Source organism: Dermacentor variabilis, chromosome 7 (genome assembly GCF_050947875.1).
Source record: "Dermacentor variabilis isolate Ectoservices chromosome 7, ASM5094787v1, whole genome shotgun sequence".
Lineage (NCBI taxonomy): Eukaryota > Metazoa > Arthropoda > Arachnida > Ixodida > Ixodidae > Dermacentor > Dermacentor variabilis.
The window spans coordinates 170,291,673-170,309,418 of NC_134574.1; the positions used below are offsets into that span (position 1 = coordinate 170,291,673).

The window sequence follows — 17,746 nt, forward strand, 5'->3', positions numbered from 1 at the left end:
GCACACACGTTGCATTGTTCATTACACCTTAGCAAGAGTATTGCAACTGAGATGAACACTGCTTTAATTGTGTTGTGATCCATGAAATGAACCCATGAAACCACACTTGAGTCAGCAGAAAAGGGGCTGAAGGTATGGAATGTGTCCTTGTACTTCAGTGAAATTTACTTAAAGTGGCAATTACAAATTCACTTAGTCATCATGCCGACATGTTCTTGCATTGAACCTGGTTCACTGTAAACTAAGGGTTTGCAAACATTAGACATTTCGTAATCTGAATAGAATAGTTTGCTACATTAGTGATGTTTTATTGGAGAGCTTTAGGCACCTAAAATTTTCTAACACGTTCGCCAACTGATAAATTGGACACCGATAATCCAGACATGCTCGGTAATTCGGACAGCTTCGCGGCACTGCCAATGGCCTGATGGACTTAATGTGTAAAGACTACAGATATTTTCGACAGCCGTCAGCTCTACATGCGATTGTCCACACTCCGTCCGTGGCTGTAGCGTACGCCGGCTTTGTCACCATTACTCCTCTGGCAACCCCTACGAGACATTGGGTATTGCCTCAGAGATCTGACACACCAAGTATGGCCTCAGAGATTGTGTGTTGCATGGCAATCCCTGAGGCCTTGCCTTGGTCGCAGTATTACGCCTCAGAGATTTAACTGCAAATGCCAATCTTGGAGGCTTTGCCCGAATTGTGACGTCGCGTCAACATCGTGATCATCACATCCAAAAGGGCACCCCACAATGTTAGGTACCACCGCGCATGGCCCACTCTTGTTTGTTGAATTTGCCTTCCGAACAGCGTTCTGTGCTTGTTTGTTTAGTATGCGTACCAGACAGTGCTCTGCTGGCTCTAAGAAGTCTTTCTCATGAAGTTATCGACAGCCCGCTACAAATGGCACGAACGGTGCCCTCACAGTTCGAATGAGCCCAGGTCCGCAAATAAAAGGCCTGAACTGCCGCCTACCAAAATGAGCTCAAATGCGGACATCATTGATGGCCTGCTAGGCTGCGGTGTGCCGCTTCCTGCCACCATTACATTTGAAGACTTTGCAGACATTGACAGCACGGTGTCACCATGTGCCGAACAAAACAATTGAGCAAGTTCTCGCACCGTCAAACTGAGACTCGGATGATGATGATGTGCCATGTCCGGAGCCTTCACATGTGGATCTGACTCATGCCTTTGCAGTCCTTGCATTTGCATACAGAGACAAGACAAAACTGGCAGAAATACAGGTGGACTTGATTGCACATAAGCGGAAGCGTGTGCAGCAATGAATCAACCACTTCTTCCTTGCACAGGGGCCTTAAAACATTAATAGAATAATCTTTTTTTTTTTTTGGAAACATTGTTTTTTTCTGACATTCGATAGCTCGGACTTATTTACATTCCCCGCAAGTCCGAATTATCGGTCGTCGACTGTATATATGCACCTGTGGCTGAATTAACGTGGGACCAAAATTGTTAGTTCCTACTGGGTGAAAAAAAAAGCAAAAAAAGAATGCAAGGCTGCTTCAAATGTGTGTTCTTGATCCATCTTTGTAGGAAATACTCAGCCAGTAGTGAGAGACACTAGATTCGGAAATTATGTGTGAAGCGGCGGTTTTTCGTCCCTTTTTCCCTTGACAGCTTGCATTAGCTACCTGACCAAGAATGTTTCTTCTCTAGGTTGCCTCCAGATTTCTTGCTTCAATATTTTGAAGTATTTAAAATGCGTAAGCATTTTATGCCTACCCAACGAGAAACCTGTCCGTCACGTAAGACGAATGCAATCGCTCGTATACCCCATAAGCAGGCAAATTTATTTAAATAAACCATGCAACTCAGAGAACAGCATACGTTTGAATAAAAAACAAGCTCTAAACAAGCATCCGAACCATCAATGAAGCATTGCATTATGTATAAGAGTCGGATCATGTATGATAAGGTTGATAATGGCACCGGGCTGCATGGACATGAGCAAATGTCGCACCGCAGCAGTTCGTCTCGCCACGGTGCTGTCACAATTACTGTAATGGCACCAACACGACCGCAGCCGCTTACTGAAGAAGAACAGATATGCAGAAATGCCGAGTATCAACGTCAATGCAAAAAAGGCCAAGAACAATTCGACTCTGCACAGAGTGGGGAACTACAGCAGGTTGCTCATGAGCACAACCATCAAGAGGAAAGGTGCCATGTCACTGCCGTCCGACAACAACATTCCAGGAAAGACCACAACGCAGAACAAGTGCGAGAAGTACATGCACGCAATACCCAGTGTCACCGGGAACATCTTGCCAATGCCCGATGCCATGGAACAACATTGCATACCCCCCCTCCTCAGCAAATGTAGTGGTGGTTTTGCTACAACTTCGCTAAGTTAACCCTAACTCACCTTAACACCAAAAGTCAAGGGTTTAAGTGTCTTAATTAAATGTGGTTAACTCCACCTTAGTTAACACCAATGTTCTTGGTTTCGAGTGCCATAATGAACTCTATCTTAAATAAACCTGCGTTATCGTGTTCGCCATAAAACATAAGCGAACGACCGATGACGGTTGATAAGGGTTTATACTGGTCGGATCAAGTTCCATAACATTGATAATGACACCGGGCTGCGTGGAGATGAGCAAGTGTCACAATGCTTACACATACTTATACAACTACCTACCAGAGGAGTTTCTGTGTGAATTTTTTAGTAGACTACACTATGTTCACCATGTTTGCACTGAATTTATGTTCTTTCTATGCCTTCTTTAAACCTCTTCTGGCACCAAATAATTGTGTGCATTGAAATATTAGTTTCACCATATTTATTGCATCTCCAGAATAGTGAAAAGCATACAGCTGCAGAACAGATTAAGTATTTTCAGTTATTCAGTGAGCTTTGTCAAGTTTACATGATGTGGACTCAATGCAAGAACTCTGTACAGGAAATTCACAAGGATGGCTTGGTGAGCTAGTTGGTAAAGCATCTTAAAGGGTTAATAGCGCACACAGACGGGGACAGGGTGAAGAACAACAGGACACGGGTAATTCTTTTGGGTCCTTGGCTGAGGACATGTATCACATCACTAGGGAGGAGCAGATCTTCAGTGGTGTAGACAGGATTGGGGGTTGCTGCGGGCTTCCTTCTCTGAACGATGGCTTGTAGACTGGGCAGTAAGTGCTTCCACCAGCACTCGGTTGTACATGCAAGCATTCCTTCCACAGTGTCCTGGCACGGGTAACCCCTACACCTCTGTGCAGACGTTGAAACAGGCAGTGCTTATAAAAGCGACTTCGCTCTTGTCACTCCACTCGGGCTATTTCGCTGGCGGTTAGTCCACGCTTTCGCATTGGAGGGAGGCCTCCAAACATGGGCAGGACTGCCGGTGAAATAATTTTGTTACGTAGGTAGAAGCCTAGCTCCCACAACCGCCATCTTGTACAGACGGTGAGCGTGATGAGAATGTCTGTAGGGGCAGACAAACAATTAAGAGCCCAGGGATGTGGAAATGAAGTTCACAAGGATGGCTTGGTGGACTAGTTGGTAAAGCATCTTAGAGGTTTGACAGAGTGAAGAACAACAGGACACAGCACCAAGAATTGGTGCTGTGTCCTGTTGTTCTTCACTCGGTCCCCGTCTGCGTGTGCTGTTAATTCTCTGCAGAAACGTCAGATGTGAGAACGTCATCTATTTCATGTCTAGCATACTTGCAAAACTCCTATCCAGCCACTTGGAAAATATCCCCAATGCAAAAAATAGTAAAAAAAAAGTGAGAAAAGTGAACCCACTACATGATGACATAATCTCCTTGAGAGTAAACATCCAGTGCCTATTTTCCAACTCATTGTATTAAAGCACTTTACATATGCTAGTATTCCAGCTTGCTACACATCCAGTCATAAGTATTCCCAAGTTGTTATTGCATTTGATGGATCATATTGGTGTGTGCACAAGGCGAAATTTTCACATATCCACATTCTAATATAATAGAAAATTTCACTATTCAAGTGCCCTTACAATATATAAATGTCCATTGTATTTATTTAAAATTGTCTGGTTTGTCACCCTGCATAGGATACCAAGTGAACCAGCATATTCTCAAAGCTCTGGTCCTACGGTACGGCAATGACGATGGAAACATTGCTTTTGAGGACTTCATTGGTTGTGCTGTTAAGCTGAGGACCATGATAGGTGAGATATGTCAAACCGCACTGTCGTTATATCCCTCTTATTTAAATCTGCCGATACTGGTATGCAACAGCTTTTGGGAGAGCACACTGCGAGGCTTGCAAGATGGAATTTGCCTTTTTTTTATTGGTCAAACGATGCATCACTGAAGCATTCCATATGGAGTCCAGTAACTATGTCTGTTACATACTGTGTTTATGTTCATTGATGCAGCTATTATATGGAATCCTGAGCAGACTGATAACAAAAGCTGTAGAAAAATATATTTTTGCATATATGCAGAATTATTGACTGTGCATGGAAGTGTTGTTTGTATATATTTTTACTGAATACCATATTTATTTGACAGGCTTTGTCAATATATGAATTTTTATATCTGTGCTTTCTGGGAATGCATCAGTATTAAGATGGCAGATAATTAGCACTCACAGATACAGGTTTGATCTTTGTAATTTAGTGTTCACATCAGTATTAGGAGCAGTGCCAGCAGTACGTACTTTAGGTTTTCTGTAAACAATATAGAGTACCTGTACTGCATGTGACCCTGTTCCTTGCTATTGGTCAAACTTGCAGATGTTTATCATCAGCACAGTAAGTTCTAGTCCCAGATATTTGGGTTCAGTTTGTCACTCTCATTTTCCAAGTCGCGTTTCCTCCTAGTTAAAAAAAATAAGAGCTGCAACAAGTTAATGACCAGTCAGCATGTGCACAAAGATCTCCAAATTATGTATTCGTCATTTATGAAGTCTAATTTACTTTGAAACTTTAGTGTTTTCTGAGAAAAGGCACTGTTTGCCATGAAAGGTTTGCTTTCTAAATGTTATTGTCTCCTAGTATTTGTAAAACTCAGGTTACAAATAGAATGCAGTTAAGCTATAGTGTGAGTGAAAAATGGCATATGTGGTTGATTTTTTATATCTTGATTAGTAATTCATAGCACAACTCCTCTGTCATGTCAGGTATCTTCCAAGTTGCTTTGCTTCTGTCTCCTTCAAACTCTCTCTTCACACTGCACATGGAACTTCTGGTTGGTGCGAGAAACCTTTGCAAAGTGTCAAAATTTATTGTGCAAACTGTATTCACTCATGCATGATTTCTTTCTTTCCATGCACAGGGTCTCTTCGTAAGTCATGCTCCTAGCAATGTTACTATGAAATATTTAGCAAATTCCACATACACATCTCTGTGCTGATATGGTATTGTACTGTATTTGTGAGATTGCAGCATGACCTCAAAGATAATGTTGGTAAAAAGAAAAGTGCAGTAAACGTAAGAAGAAAAACACAGTGACACTTAACTTTTGTGTGCCACATTTTTCTTTGCCGTGAATCAGCTACGGGGGGTAGCTGATTCACAGCAAAGAAAAATGTTGCACAGAAAAGTTAAGTGCCACTGTGTTCTTTTCCTTACTGTTTCCCCCCCCCCCCCCCCCTGAAGTAATGTGTTGCCTTGACTTGGTGCCTAAGTCGAGGTCTTAAGTAAAGGATATGCATGCATCCATGGTTGAAACGTGGAGGAAGGCAAGAAAAAACTTAAAATGAAGCTAGTAGCAAGCAATAGCATAGCAAGCAATAGAAAACAATAGGACTAGCATTAAGAGACAGAAAGATGGTGGTGTGGATGGGAAATGAAGCATAGTGTTCTAGTTGTAGTTATCAGGAAGAAGTGAAGCTGTACAGGCAATGCGTATAGAGCCAGTGGTCTGGTTAGCAATGTAAGCGGTGTCAAGGGAAGGAAAACTTGGCTGAAGTCAGCAGAGGAGTAGATGATGTGATGAAATTAGGAAATTGCAGGCATGAGGTGATTTTGGATGGCACAGGTAAGGTGTGATTGCATATTTGTAAGGGGAGAGACACTGGACCTGTTGTGGACCTAAAAATAGTCTACTCCTGAACTGATTGGTTAGTATCAGACTGATAATTGATAGACTAGCATCAAACTGATCAAAAGGGATAGAAAGGGCTGCTGGATCTATCACTTGTGTGTTTAAGCTCCCCCTTACCAACCAGGAGCGATATGATCTAACATATAAATCAAGCCGTCACTAACATCTCCCCGCTGCTGCTATTGCGCTGGGCGGCACTGCGCCTCTTTGCATCTTGAAGTGGGGAGAAGCCTGTTTACAGGAACGCTTTGTGAGATTTGGGGTATGCTTTCTTTCATTACTCGTGTACATTGTGGTGGAGCCCTATGCCTTAAAAAAGAGAAGCGTGGTGGGAGGTGGGGAGGGGGTGCTGGAGTAGTGGACTATTGTGCGCTGTTTAATTAGTTGTGGGCTATTGTAAGGAGGGAAGTCTGCATTAGGGCATAAACTAAAATCAGCTATCTTGGTGTACATGCGGTTCACTTGTTCTTATCAAAATTTGTTGGAATATTTTCAGAGGTGTTCAAGGAGAAAGACACAAGGAGTATTGGAAGTGCAGTGTTTACAATTGATGAGGTATGTGTTTGCATCTTTTGTAACCTTAAGTACTTTGCTTTTGCCATTTTTAGTTGTTGATGTACTCAACTATAGTGTAATGCTCAACTGGTATAATTGGGTCCCATTTCCTTTCATATACTGTTCGGGCAATAAAAACCAGTTAAAATCCAACTTGTACAAGCTGTGATTTGGACAGTAATCCAATTAATCTTGTCAGCTTGTCAGCTGTATCATTTTAGAAGAGCTGAAAGTAAATGCTCACTGTTATTATTGGCGAGGTTGGTTCAGGATAGAAACTTCAGAATTAAAGAAATAATTTCTGCCCCAATGTAAGCAAATTCATTTAAATCTGGGCTTCACTGATGAAGATTTCTCTTGGCTGCCTTCCTTTAAAACGTCTAGAAACAGCACAAGAGTCACCTGACAAACAGCAACTTCACGGTCTCTTAATGCCATGATTTCATGATGTCAAAAACCAAGAAAGCTGTCATCACCTTAAGCTGCACTTCGTCATCGCGAAAAATGGCCGGAAGGTCGATTTTGTTTTAAAATCATGTTTTCAGTTTCTATAATCCTTTTTCTATCTGATCTCGAAATATCATCACTGAAAACCACGTAGAAGTGCTATACAAAATTTGTTGTGTCATCCAAGGTGACGAAAAAGTTCAAATAAATCACGAAAGAACAGCGTTTTTAAAGCCACAATATCTCCAGAACAGCACAACCGAGCGCTGTCATCTTGTTCTCTTCAGAATGCAGATTTCTTCGTTTTCAAATCTGTCGCTTCATCTATCTCCTCATTTCAGAAACACGTGCACAAAAAGCAAATTATTGAAGGTCGTTCTAGAGTCTCTGATTGGCTGCGCCCGCCACGTGGCTCCAGCGCGGTTTTCCATTGGTCCGGCGCTCGCTCTGGGGGGTGTCATCTGCTCATTTCATCTCGTGAGCTCTCAACGTCTAAACCACTGCGATCTCGATGAGTGTTGAAACAGGTGCGACGCAGACATCACAGACGCGCGGCTGACCCCTCTGTTATTGGATGTCTCAGACCCATGGCTAAGCATTTCGCTCATCGGCGAACAAGAACATCACACACGGGCTCCTTTGACCCGCAGTTTTAAGCATTTTGCACATCGGCCCCTCGGATTCGGCGATCGAGCACAGTGTGCACGAACTCATCGAAATCATGGCTAAGCATTTTGCACATTGGCACCTCGAGCTCCGCGACCAAGCACATCTTGCACTGAAGTCAAGCTGTTTTTTATTTATTTAGTTACTTTTGTTATTTTTCTTAATCACGGTTTCTGGAGCTACTGTGCAGGTCAGGACTTTCTCGATTTTTTGGCTTGATTATTTAAATTTGTTCACACCCAAAGTGTGTGAACAATATTCAAATGTTCATCATCATCATAATAATAATTTATTTTATCTTAAAGACCCCGAATTACGTAAGGGGGGGGGTGGCAGCAGGAAACATCGCAGTGCATGATATGACATAAATGGCGACAGTGAACAAGAAAAAAAAAAGACAGAATTAAAAGATCTACTATAACAAGAACCGTGCACAGAAAAGATATCATTGAGGGGCGATGGGGGAGAGATTTCTCTCCCGATCTTCATTGACTGGTGTTTCAAGAGAGTTGTTCCTTTCTTCCCGAGGGAAAGACAAAAATCACAGCAAAGCATTTAAGTAATAAAAAGGGCTGCAAGGCCATCATTGGATTTTGAGGGATTTCTCTCATTGACAATAGACACGGGAAGTTTGTTCCAGTCTTCAATAGTGCATGGTAGAAAAAATTAATTAAAGGATTTGGTAGATCTGTGGAGACATTGTAACCTATAAAAATTGAAAAGACTGCGGGAAGTACGATTAGGAGGCAGCGGTAGAACTCCGTGAATAGTATATCTTGTGGAAAAGAGAAAGACGAGGGATCCTGCGGCGCACTGCTAAAGATGCAAGACCAGGAGATGATTTGATATTGGTAATACTAATAATACTGTCATATTTAGAAGTGCTAAACTGTGAGGCTTGGCTCTGAATTACTTCTAATGCGCTAATTAAATAAGCTTGATGGGGGCTCCAGATGGAGGATGCATACTCAAGTCTGGTGCAGATGAAAGTTTCGTAGGCTAGCTGATGAATGAAAGGTCGAGATAGAGCGAGGGATCATCTGATGAAGCCGAGGAGACTTGAGGCATTAGCAGTGAGCTTGAGTATGTGTTCTGACCAGGATAAGTTGTTAGTGATCATTACTCCAAGATATTGATAAGAATCAACTTGCTCAATACTAACTGAATTGAGGGAATAAGGATAGATATCCTTATTCGGATAGATATTCTTATATTCCTTATATCCAATGGTATAGTGATATTGCACCAATTCTCAATTTTATGCAAGTCATCCTGGAGTTTAGACTGATCACTGCTGGAAGCAATTCTTCGATAAAGGACGCAGTCGTCTGCAAAAAGCCGTATAGTAGAAGAGAGTTTATTTGGAAGATAATTTATAAATACCGTATTTATTTGCATAATGATCGCACTTTTTTGTAAAAAAAATTGATGAAAATTCAGGGATGCCATCATTACGCAGGTAAAATCTCCCGCGAAAAGAAAATTTATTTTCATCCCGCGTTTGCTGCTGGATGACATTAGGTCAACAAATAGGCAGCTGCCGCTGTATGTAGTGTGGGACACCAAAACAAAAATGACGGCTGGCAGAGGAAGCCGAATGCGATTTTTTTTTTCTTCTCGTGAGTACATTACATGCATTGAAACAGTTTCTTCCGTATCAGTAATGAATAATATAGTTAATATCGGCAAGTTTGCGGCAATAATGTAGCCATGTCCTCTTTGAGGGGACAGAAACAGATGGGCCCGCTTAGCTGCCAGTGACATAGAAACACATGGTGGGCATGCTGCGGAAACTGCTGCATTTGTCAATATGACATGTTTCCATTAAGGGTGGGCCAATATCTTAGGTGTGTTAAAAGCGTCGGCGTATGAATAGGGTACACTTCTAATGTTTCGCTGTAAACATGTCCTTTATCGTTGCCGCTCGTGATTTGTTTGCGTGCCGACGAGTGCAGGTGAGAAGAAGCGAAAGGCACCTTTTTTGTCGTTGTTGTTGACCACAACCATTATAAAGCCTACACATAATAAATGCAAGTTTGGTTGTAGCTTTCTTTTTTTGTCATGGAAGTACGGAAAGTGATGAAAGGAATGAAATGGCGCATCTGCTTAAAGGGACACTAAAGGTTAGTGTCCCTTTAAGGAAAGTCAGTTAAAGGAAAGTCAAGTTAAAGTGGTAGAGCAATGTTCTAGAATGTCTAAGGCGTCAATATAATCGCGAACAGAACTTTAGTTACCGAGAAATTGAGGCAAATGCATGACACGATTTGAGACCCTCCAGCGACATTCCGGTACTAGCCCGATGACGAAAGCACTCCTCATAATTTGTGTTACTAATACTCAACTACTCGTATTAAAAATATAATGTCATTCGATTATAAGACGGAAGAAAATGCTACTTGACTACGTCTATTTGATTCTAAGAAAAAATAACATTTTCACGTTACCCTTCAGTAGTATGGGTGGTCGAAAGGTTTCGTTTTCGCTCGACTCTGCGCCGCGCACGCTTTGGAGTTTCAGTAGCTTCGTTATCGCGTCATGCTGTGCGGGTTCTGCTGGCTCGCGAAACTTTCATTTGGAACAAGCAGCGAGAATGCCACGTCCATGTGATGTCGTGGGAAGCCCTCGTTGCTTTCTTGCTCTGGAGAGCCGGTGTCGAGGCCGCCGTCGTAGTACGCAACGACGCCGGCAGCGCGAGCCCGCAGCAGCAGGTCGCACTCGTCAGTGCTCAAATCGCTGAAGTTGAGCCCAGCATCGCGAGCCAATCTGTCGTTGTCAGGGTCCATTGCGACGAGCGTCGAAGTTTGCGTCATAGAATGAAGTACCAGCTTATGGTCGAGCGTTTCTCCTTCCGCTAGCCACCATACTTCCACTTTCGCTCTGCTGTCGGCTCTGGCTTGGCTCTGTTTTTGGCCGCGCGTTGTCGTTTTGCGCAGAAAAGCCATAGCGCCATCTGCGGACGCCGTTTTACTCACCGACGGCGCAACGTCACTATGAGACCATGATGTCAGTACTCCTCGATCGGAGGGCGGGCGATTTGAACTGCGCTAGAGGTACGCGGACGCTTCAGAACGCATTTTCTCTTAAAATAAGTCTCTCTTGGCACGAAACAAGCGTTTCGAGGTTTCTGGGATGGTATTTCAACAGTCCACGTTGACTTAATAGTAACCTTTAGTGTCCCTTTAAGAATGTTTGGTGCGTGCAGACCGCTTGGTTTGTCTTGAAGAGTTATTCACGTAGCATTAGACAGATGATAAGTGCAATCATTATTAGCTACACTTGGCACACGACATATAGCTGCGACAAGTTCAGGGTGCGATCATTACACCAGTGCGACCATTATGCAAGTAAATATGGTATGAAAAACAAGAGAAGACCCGGAACCCGACCCTTGGGGAACGCCTGATATTATGTCGCAAGTTTTAGACTCCTGATTTTCAATAACAGTGAACAGCGAATGATTAGTCAGAAAGCACTTAATCCATGATAATATTAGTGGGTCAAGGTAAAGTCAAGAAAGTTTGGTCAATAAACGAATATGGGTTACGCAGTCGAAGGCTTTAGTGAAATTGAGATAGATCATGTCTGTCTGAAAAGAAGAATCCATGTTGAGGTGAAGATCAGTAGTAAATTCAAACACTTGTGTGTCACAAGACAGACCTTTCTGGAAACTATGTTGTTTGGAAAAGAAAAATGAGTTTTTATCTAGGTGGGATGCGATATTTGAATATATAATGTGCTTTTAAGAGTTTGCAAGCGATGCAGGTGAGTGATATTGGGCAATAATCTGACTGGTCAGAACGATTACCAGATTTGAAAACAGGAACAACTTTACTGATTTTCCAGTCCTTAGGAACAGAACGATTAGAAATTGATTGTGTAAAAATTATTTGTAAAATTTTGCTGGAAACCAGTGTAGTACTCTTTAATACTTTTGATGGAATATTATTGGGACCCGGGGCACTGTATACCTTAAGCTCCTCAATAAGTTTCATAATTCCTTCGTTGGTAATTAGTACAGGATCCATTTGGACAAAACTATAATCAGGTAGGGAGTTTAAGGGAAGTGAGGTTTTGAGAATAAAAACAAAACTAAAGTAGGAGTTCATAACATCAGATTGGAATTCAGAAGAAACTGGGGATCCATCAGGATTAGTTAGGGGAATGTTGGTGAGTGCACTGTTTTTCAGCGAAAGTAAGTTCCAGATTTCTTTTAGGGTTATTGCGGAGTACATTCAGCAGGTCCTGGTGATAGAATTTTCTTTTTGAACGCTTTATTCCAGTCATATGCTGGTGTAAGCACTCAAAGTATTTCTGCCATTTATCACTAGAATTTATTCGTTTAGCATGTCGGAACAGACGCTTCTTTCTTTTCTATACACTTCTTCATTCAAGAACCACGGCCTGCTGACATCACCGTTTATGTGAAATAATGGTACATGAGCATGTATAAGAGCAAGATTTGTCTGCTTATATGGTGACCAGTTTTGGTGTACAGACCTGAAATATGCTGATCGGGAGAAATGGTGATAGAATATATCAAGTTCCACATTGATTGCTGTAAAATTGGCTCTTTTGTAGTCGTGTATGAACTTTGTCAGAAGTTGGCGGCTGGGAGTCATGATGGGAACGTCGAAAAGAGTCAGGTTGTGATCACTATGCCCTTTTATGCACTGCGGTGATTGAATCGTATCAGGATTCGAAACTAGAACAGGGTTGAGAGTGTTAGAGCCACGAGTTGGAACTGTGATTATTTGGCAGAGGTTAAACAAAACAGCGAGATCTAAGAAATGTTTCGATTGGTGACTCGTTCCAGTAAGACTAGACCAGTCAGTGTCACGAAAGTTGAAATCCCCACATAATAATAAACTTGTTTTAGAAAAGCATGACTGCAAGACTAATAGAACTGTATAAAGCCGTTTAATAAATGAAATATTGCAGTCAGGCGCACGGTAGCACGAAAGAAGTAAAACAGATTGTGAAGCAGAGATATGGCAATGCAGAGAATTTCATGTTTGGTGTTTATTGCAGCAGGAATCGAAGCCAAGTTCACTTTCACAAGGACCAGAACCCCACCGCCACACCTACCAGCCCTATCAAGTCTATGAACTATGCATCAGGAACTAGTTGAATATCTTTCACTTCGGCAGATAGCCACGATTCAGTAAAAACGGTGATATCAGCAGAGTGATCCTTGTTTAGGGCATGCGCTGTGTGTTTTTGGAAGATAACTTCGAACGTTAGCTACCATCACAAGACACATTATGGTAGGACAGCAAAACTGTTTTAGCGGTAGCACGATGGACACGTGGCAAGGAGAGCAACGAAAACTGTCCTGAAGGTCGTTCTAATTGCTATGGCTTGATTTCAATGATGGAGTCATGGTCAGCTTCACAAATGTATTGTTTATTATCAATGTGCAGTTTGTTGAAGCGAATTTTGAATGGGGTGTTCAACTGCTGAGCGTATGAGTAAAGTTTCCGCCGAGCTGTTTGCATTTGCTCAGAAAAATCTTTGCAGACCGAGAATGACGATCCCTTCTGTTTGGAAGTGACGGAAGGAATCTTAGATTTGTCTTTAAAGTGTGTAAGCTTAACTATAATGGGGCAGTTTTTGCCTTGTCGAAAACACCCCAGCCTATGTGCGCGCTCGATGTCAGAGCCAACGACAGCAATATCAAGCTTTTGAGCACAGAAGGAAATTACTTGGGTCTCGGATTGCTCCCACGATTCACCATGCTTGTCTGGGATTCTAAATAATAACAAATTTGATCTGCGAAGGTGGTTTTCAGCATCATCACACTTTACTGCCAGAATCGTGATGTTGGAAGATCGTTTTGCAATGGCCGTGCTAGGGATTGATTCTGAGCATTCACCAGCAGTTTGAAGATCTGCTGCAGTTTTTTCACTGCATTCCACTATTCCACTGCATTGCTTAGGCTCTCCAGGCCCTCACAAGGTGAAGGTGCAAAGGAGAAAATGTTTGTACAGTACAATGTTCTCAAAATATGGTAGCTGGTGCAAACATTAAGATGCAAAAGCGCAGGGTAAACCTCCACATAAGTACTGGCTTCCAAGGCATGCATGTTTGAGCTACATTGCTGCCCGTGTAACAGTGCCTTTCTAATGTGCAGCTAGCTCCTCAGCCATTGTCGTGGAAAAAAAAATGAAAATGCTGCTAAAAGCCTTCATTTAGCCACCTGGTCATTGTTATAAAAAGACAAAGATGCGCCATTGAATGCGACAGAGGCATCGTGTGTGATGCTGAGGAATAAGCCTTCTTGCTCCACTACAGCAGCCATCAACAAAGCAGTATGCAAATACAATTCTAGGATGCGCTGTGCTTTTGTAGGAAATTGTGCAGGTCTGCAACCTGGCCAACATGTTCTTCACAGAGCAACTGAGTAGGATGTATTGGGGAGAAAAAGGCAAGCAAAACACTAAAGGCAAAATGCAGTTCAGGGCATGACACTCTTGTTTATCCAGTGTCACTTTTCCTGAATTAATGACTCAACTAGTTGTTCAGTCTAGATGCCTGATATATGGTCTCCTCATAACAAATGAGAACTAAAATAATCATGTTGTAAATTAAAAAAATCTCAGAATCTCATGCCCTCAACCATTCATTCTGGAACGCACAGTGCTTCGAGTGAGTCTTCTGTCACATTTTCCAATTTGTTCAGGCTTTGGACAAGCCCAAAAGAGAAGAAATTTGTGAATAAAGAAGTTGTTGAGATATAACTTCAAAAATTTCTATGATAATCTCACAGAAACATTACCACTAGCTCTCCAAATGTTCATTAAAATCCATGAGTAAATAAGGTAGTTGGTTTCGAAAGCTACGCCCACCCTTAAGGTTTTGAATGTAGTTGCTGTACTTTATTGACTGCGGTTCTTTTATATTTGAATGTAGCATGGAAATGATTTGAGCACAAGTTATATTTTATATCTCTTGATTTTTCGTAAGTGTGCAATCTGCCTAAGTGTGCTATGGCATCTCATCATCATCTGGATGAATAAGCACTATGCATCTTGAGTTGCACACAGGTGAATATCTGAAGGTGCCATTTGTGCCATTTATAAGCAATAATATCAAAATGTTCAAATTTTTGTGTGGTGAAAATAAAAATTTTATTAAGAAGACAAAGCATTCTGGTTCTCTTTTTGTTTGTTTGTTTTTTCTGTTTGAGTGAGATCAAAATGAATACTGTTTTACCATGTTTCATCTCTGATACATGATTTCATAACTGCCATCTTTCCCGCAGTGGCTGGAGAACACGATGTATGCATAGGATACCGGATGCAACTGACACGTGACGATCTTTGATATGTCTCCTTGGGGAATCCCAGCCAACAAACTGCCAACTCCCGTCACTTCCAACATCTCTTTTTGGTCTTTGCCTTAATACAAGTGGACTCCTCTTGTAATGCAAGGCTTTAAAAACTCGTGCTCCCTGTCATGCATAGCTTTTGCAAAGTGTTGGTGCTGCTAGCATTGTGTACCAAAAATGACGTCATACAGCAGCTTATTTTCGGGGGTCGACTTTTGTAGCTTGACGTAAATGCTATTAGGTACTGCTTTGGATGCTCACAACTAGTCATCTTGCTAAGACAACCATTAGAAGCTGAAAGCCTTGCATTTTTGCCGTATGCTCTGTGATTGTCTTTATCCATGTTGAGCATGTCAATAATGTCGTCTGCTCTCCCTAATCGAGATCCATCTGGGGCAACATTCTTCGTTTTTTCGGGATGTCTGTGACATTTAACTGTGCTTTCAGCATTATGCAGTTGAGCTTTGTTATAATGAAGTCTATCAACAAATTCACAATTTAGTGAATTTTGTTTTCATTTGCCCAGCTTAGCCCCATTGGAGGTGTGTGTTTTATAACCCCAATATTTCTTTGGGGATTTTATTCATATACTCTTACTTACGAAGTATTGGCCATCAGAAGAGTTCGAGGACACAGTGAAATAGTCTAATCTATTGAAATGCAGAAGCCCCGCTACATACTGTATAACAAATTTCATTACTTTTGAAGCTTTTGGTTGGATGTATGACTTCATTATATTGAGTTCTGACTGCACTTTGCATAAGTGGTGTAACTTTATTATTATTTTCTAATATGCAACATTGGCTGAGTTTGCTGTCTTCGTTTTTTTGGCAACAGAAAGGCCGGAATAGCAGCACATTTTTCAAAGCACTTCTGGGAAGTGTCCCATTCACTCTCAGGAAGGGGAATTCTTATTTTCCCTCCATGTCTTGTTACGTTATATCCTTGTGAGTGTGCATGGATCTTGGTGGATGTGTTTAAGTATCTTGACGCATAATATGTATAAAATACAGATGCATCTGAAGTAGAGACATCTTTTATGCATATGCTGCTCTTTCTTTTCCCTCTTATTCGTCTTTAAATGGACTGTCAATATAAAGTTATCTGTCAACCTTGTTGATTGTAATCAAAATGCTGTGGAGCCATATCACTGGCCGAGGCAGTGATATGGACAGCACTCTATGTTGTCTTTAAAACAATTGTTTACGATTACGTATCGAACACCAATAAAAGTGGCTGGCAGTGGTTACATTTACTGTCAGCTGTTTACCATGGCTAGCTCCTACTCTTATTCTTGTGTTCCTTTGATATTGAGAGATTAGAATTTCTTGTCGATCTAAGTAAATCAGGTGCACTGTATTTCTACATCCCTTTTTGATGGCGGTACTCCTTTTTCTTATATTAATCTGCCTGTCCCCTGTTTTGTTATGTATTGTTATGCCTGTTGAGGCAGCCATTGTAAGTTGCAATCTTCCAGACATTTGTTTTCGTGACTGTTGTGCACTTTTTGTTCTAACAATATTCAGAAGCGCTTTATTGTTGATCAAAATAATAAAGAACCCGAACACACCTTCTTAGCTCTCGTTGCTTGTATGCTTTATTCTTTATTATTGCCTTTTTGGTGCGAGCTTGTTTTAGGTTGACAAAGCTGTAAGGTTTCAGGAGTAGTGAGTGTTCATTAATTAGTTTGTGAATTGCATAACAAAAATTTGTCATTGTGGTGTAGCTTTAGTCACTGTATGTCTAGTTCATACTGACACTAATCATTATTATTGGCTTATTTAGGTCTTGCTGGAGGATAAGGGCCTCTCTCGGCAATCTCCAATCACCCCTGTCATACAACAGCTGATTCCATCATGTGCATGCAAATTTCCTCATTTTGTCCCGTCACCTAGTGCTCTGCCATCGTCGACTGCACTCCCAATTTCTTTGCACCCATCCTGTAACTCTAATTGACCACTGGTTATCTGCTCTACACATTGCATGGCTTGCTGAACTCCATGTCGTCCTTTTCATCTTGACTAGAATATCGGCTACTCCAATTTTTTCTCCAATGCACACAATTGTCTTCCTGTGCCTTTACATTACACCTACCAATTTTTGTTCTGTTGCTCATTGCACAGTCCTTACTTCTTCTCAAGCTTCTTTGCTAACTTTGAAGTTTCTGCGCCATATTTTAGTGCCAGTAGAATGCAATGATTGTAGACTTTTCAAGAATAGCAGTAAGGTGCCGGTCATGACTTAGTAATGACTGCCGTATGCACTCCAAACCACTTTTCTTCTGTAAATGTCCTTCTCATCCAGGTTCCCTGTGGCTAATTGACCCACATAATCATACTTCTGCACAGATTATACTGACTGCCAATCGTGAATCCGTGGTCTCTTGCAAGACAATTGAACATTACGTTTGTCTTCGGCACATTAATTTTCCATCGCAGCTTTTGGAACCTCTTGTGTGTGTGTGTGTGCGTGTGCATGTATATATATATATATGTATATATATATATATATATATATAGCCTTCCTCACTCAGATGAAGCCCGGTCCTCTGGCCTCCGGCCCCTCGGGCGTCTCGCGGTGGTGTCATCTTTCTTCGTGTACTTCCTTCTTGTACTTCGCTCTCACTATTACTGCTTCACCTTCCCCAAGAAACTACAGCCTCTTTCTTTTCTTTCTTGCGAGTCCGAGC

The 17,746-nt window shown here is 41.7% G+C and overlaps 1 protein-coding gene across 7 annotated transcripts in view; it reads left to right on the plus strand.

The window, feature by feature from the left end:
- The window catches only part of LOC142588484 (calpain-B-like), a 154,980-nt gene extending 138,353 nt beyond the window's left edge, over positions 1-16,627 (plus strand). For all 7 annotated transcript variants that reach the window (XM_075700278.1, XM_075700276.1, XM_075700274.1 and 4 more), the window contains 3 exons: positions 4,064-4,180; positions 6,559-6,617; positions 14,992-16,627. In XM_075700278.1, the coding sequence (XP_075556393.1) occupies positions 4,064-4,180; positions 6,559-6,617; positions 14,992-15,018 (203 nt within the window). In that variant the 3' untranslated portion in view covers positions 15,019-16,627. The remainder of the gene's footprint in view (positions 1-4,063; positions 4,181-6,558; positions 6,618-14,991) is intronic.
- The last annotated feature ends 1,119 nt before the right edge of the window (positions 16,628-17,746 follow it).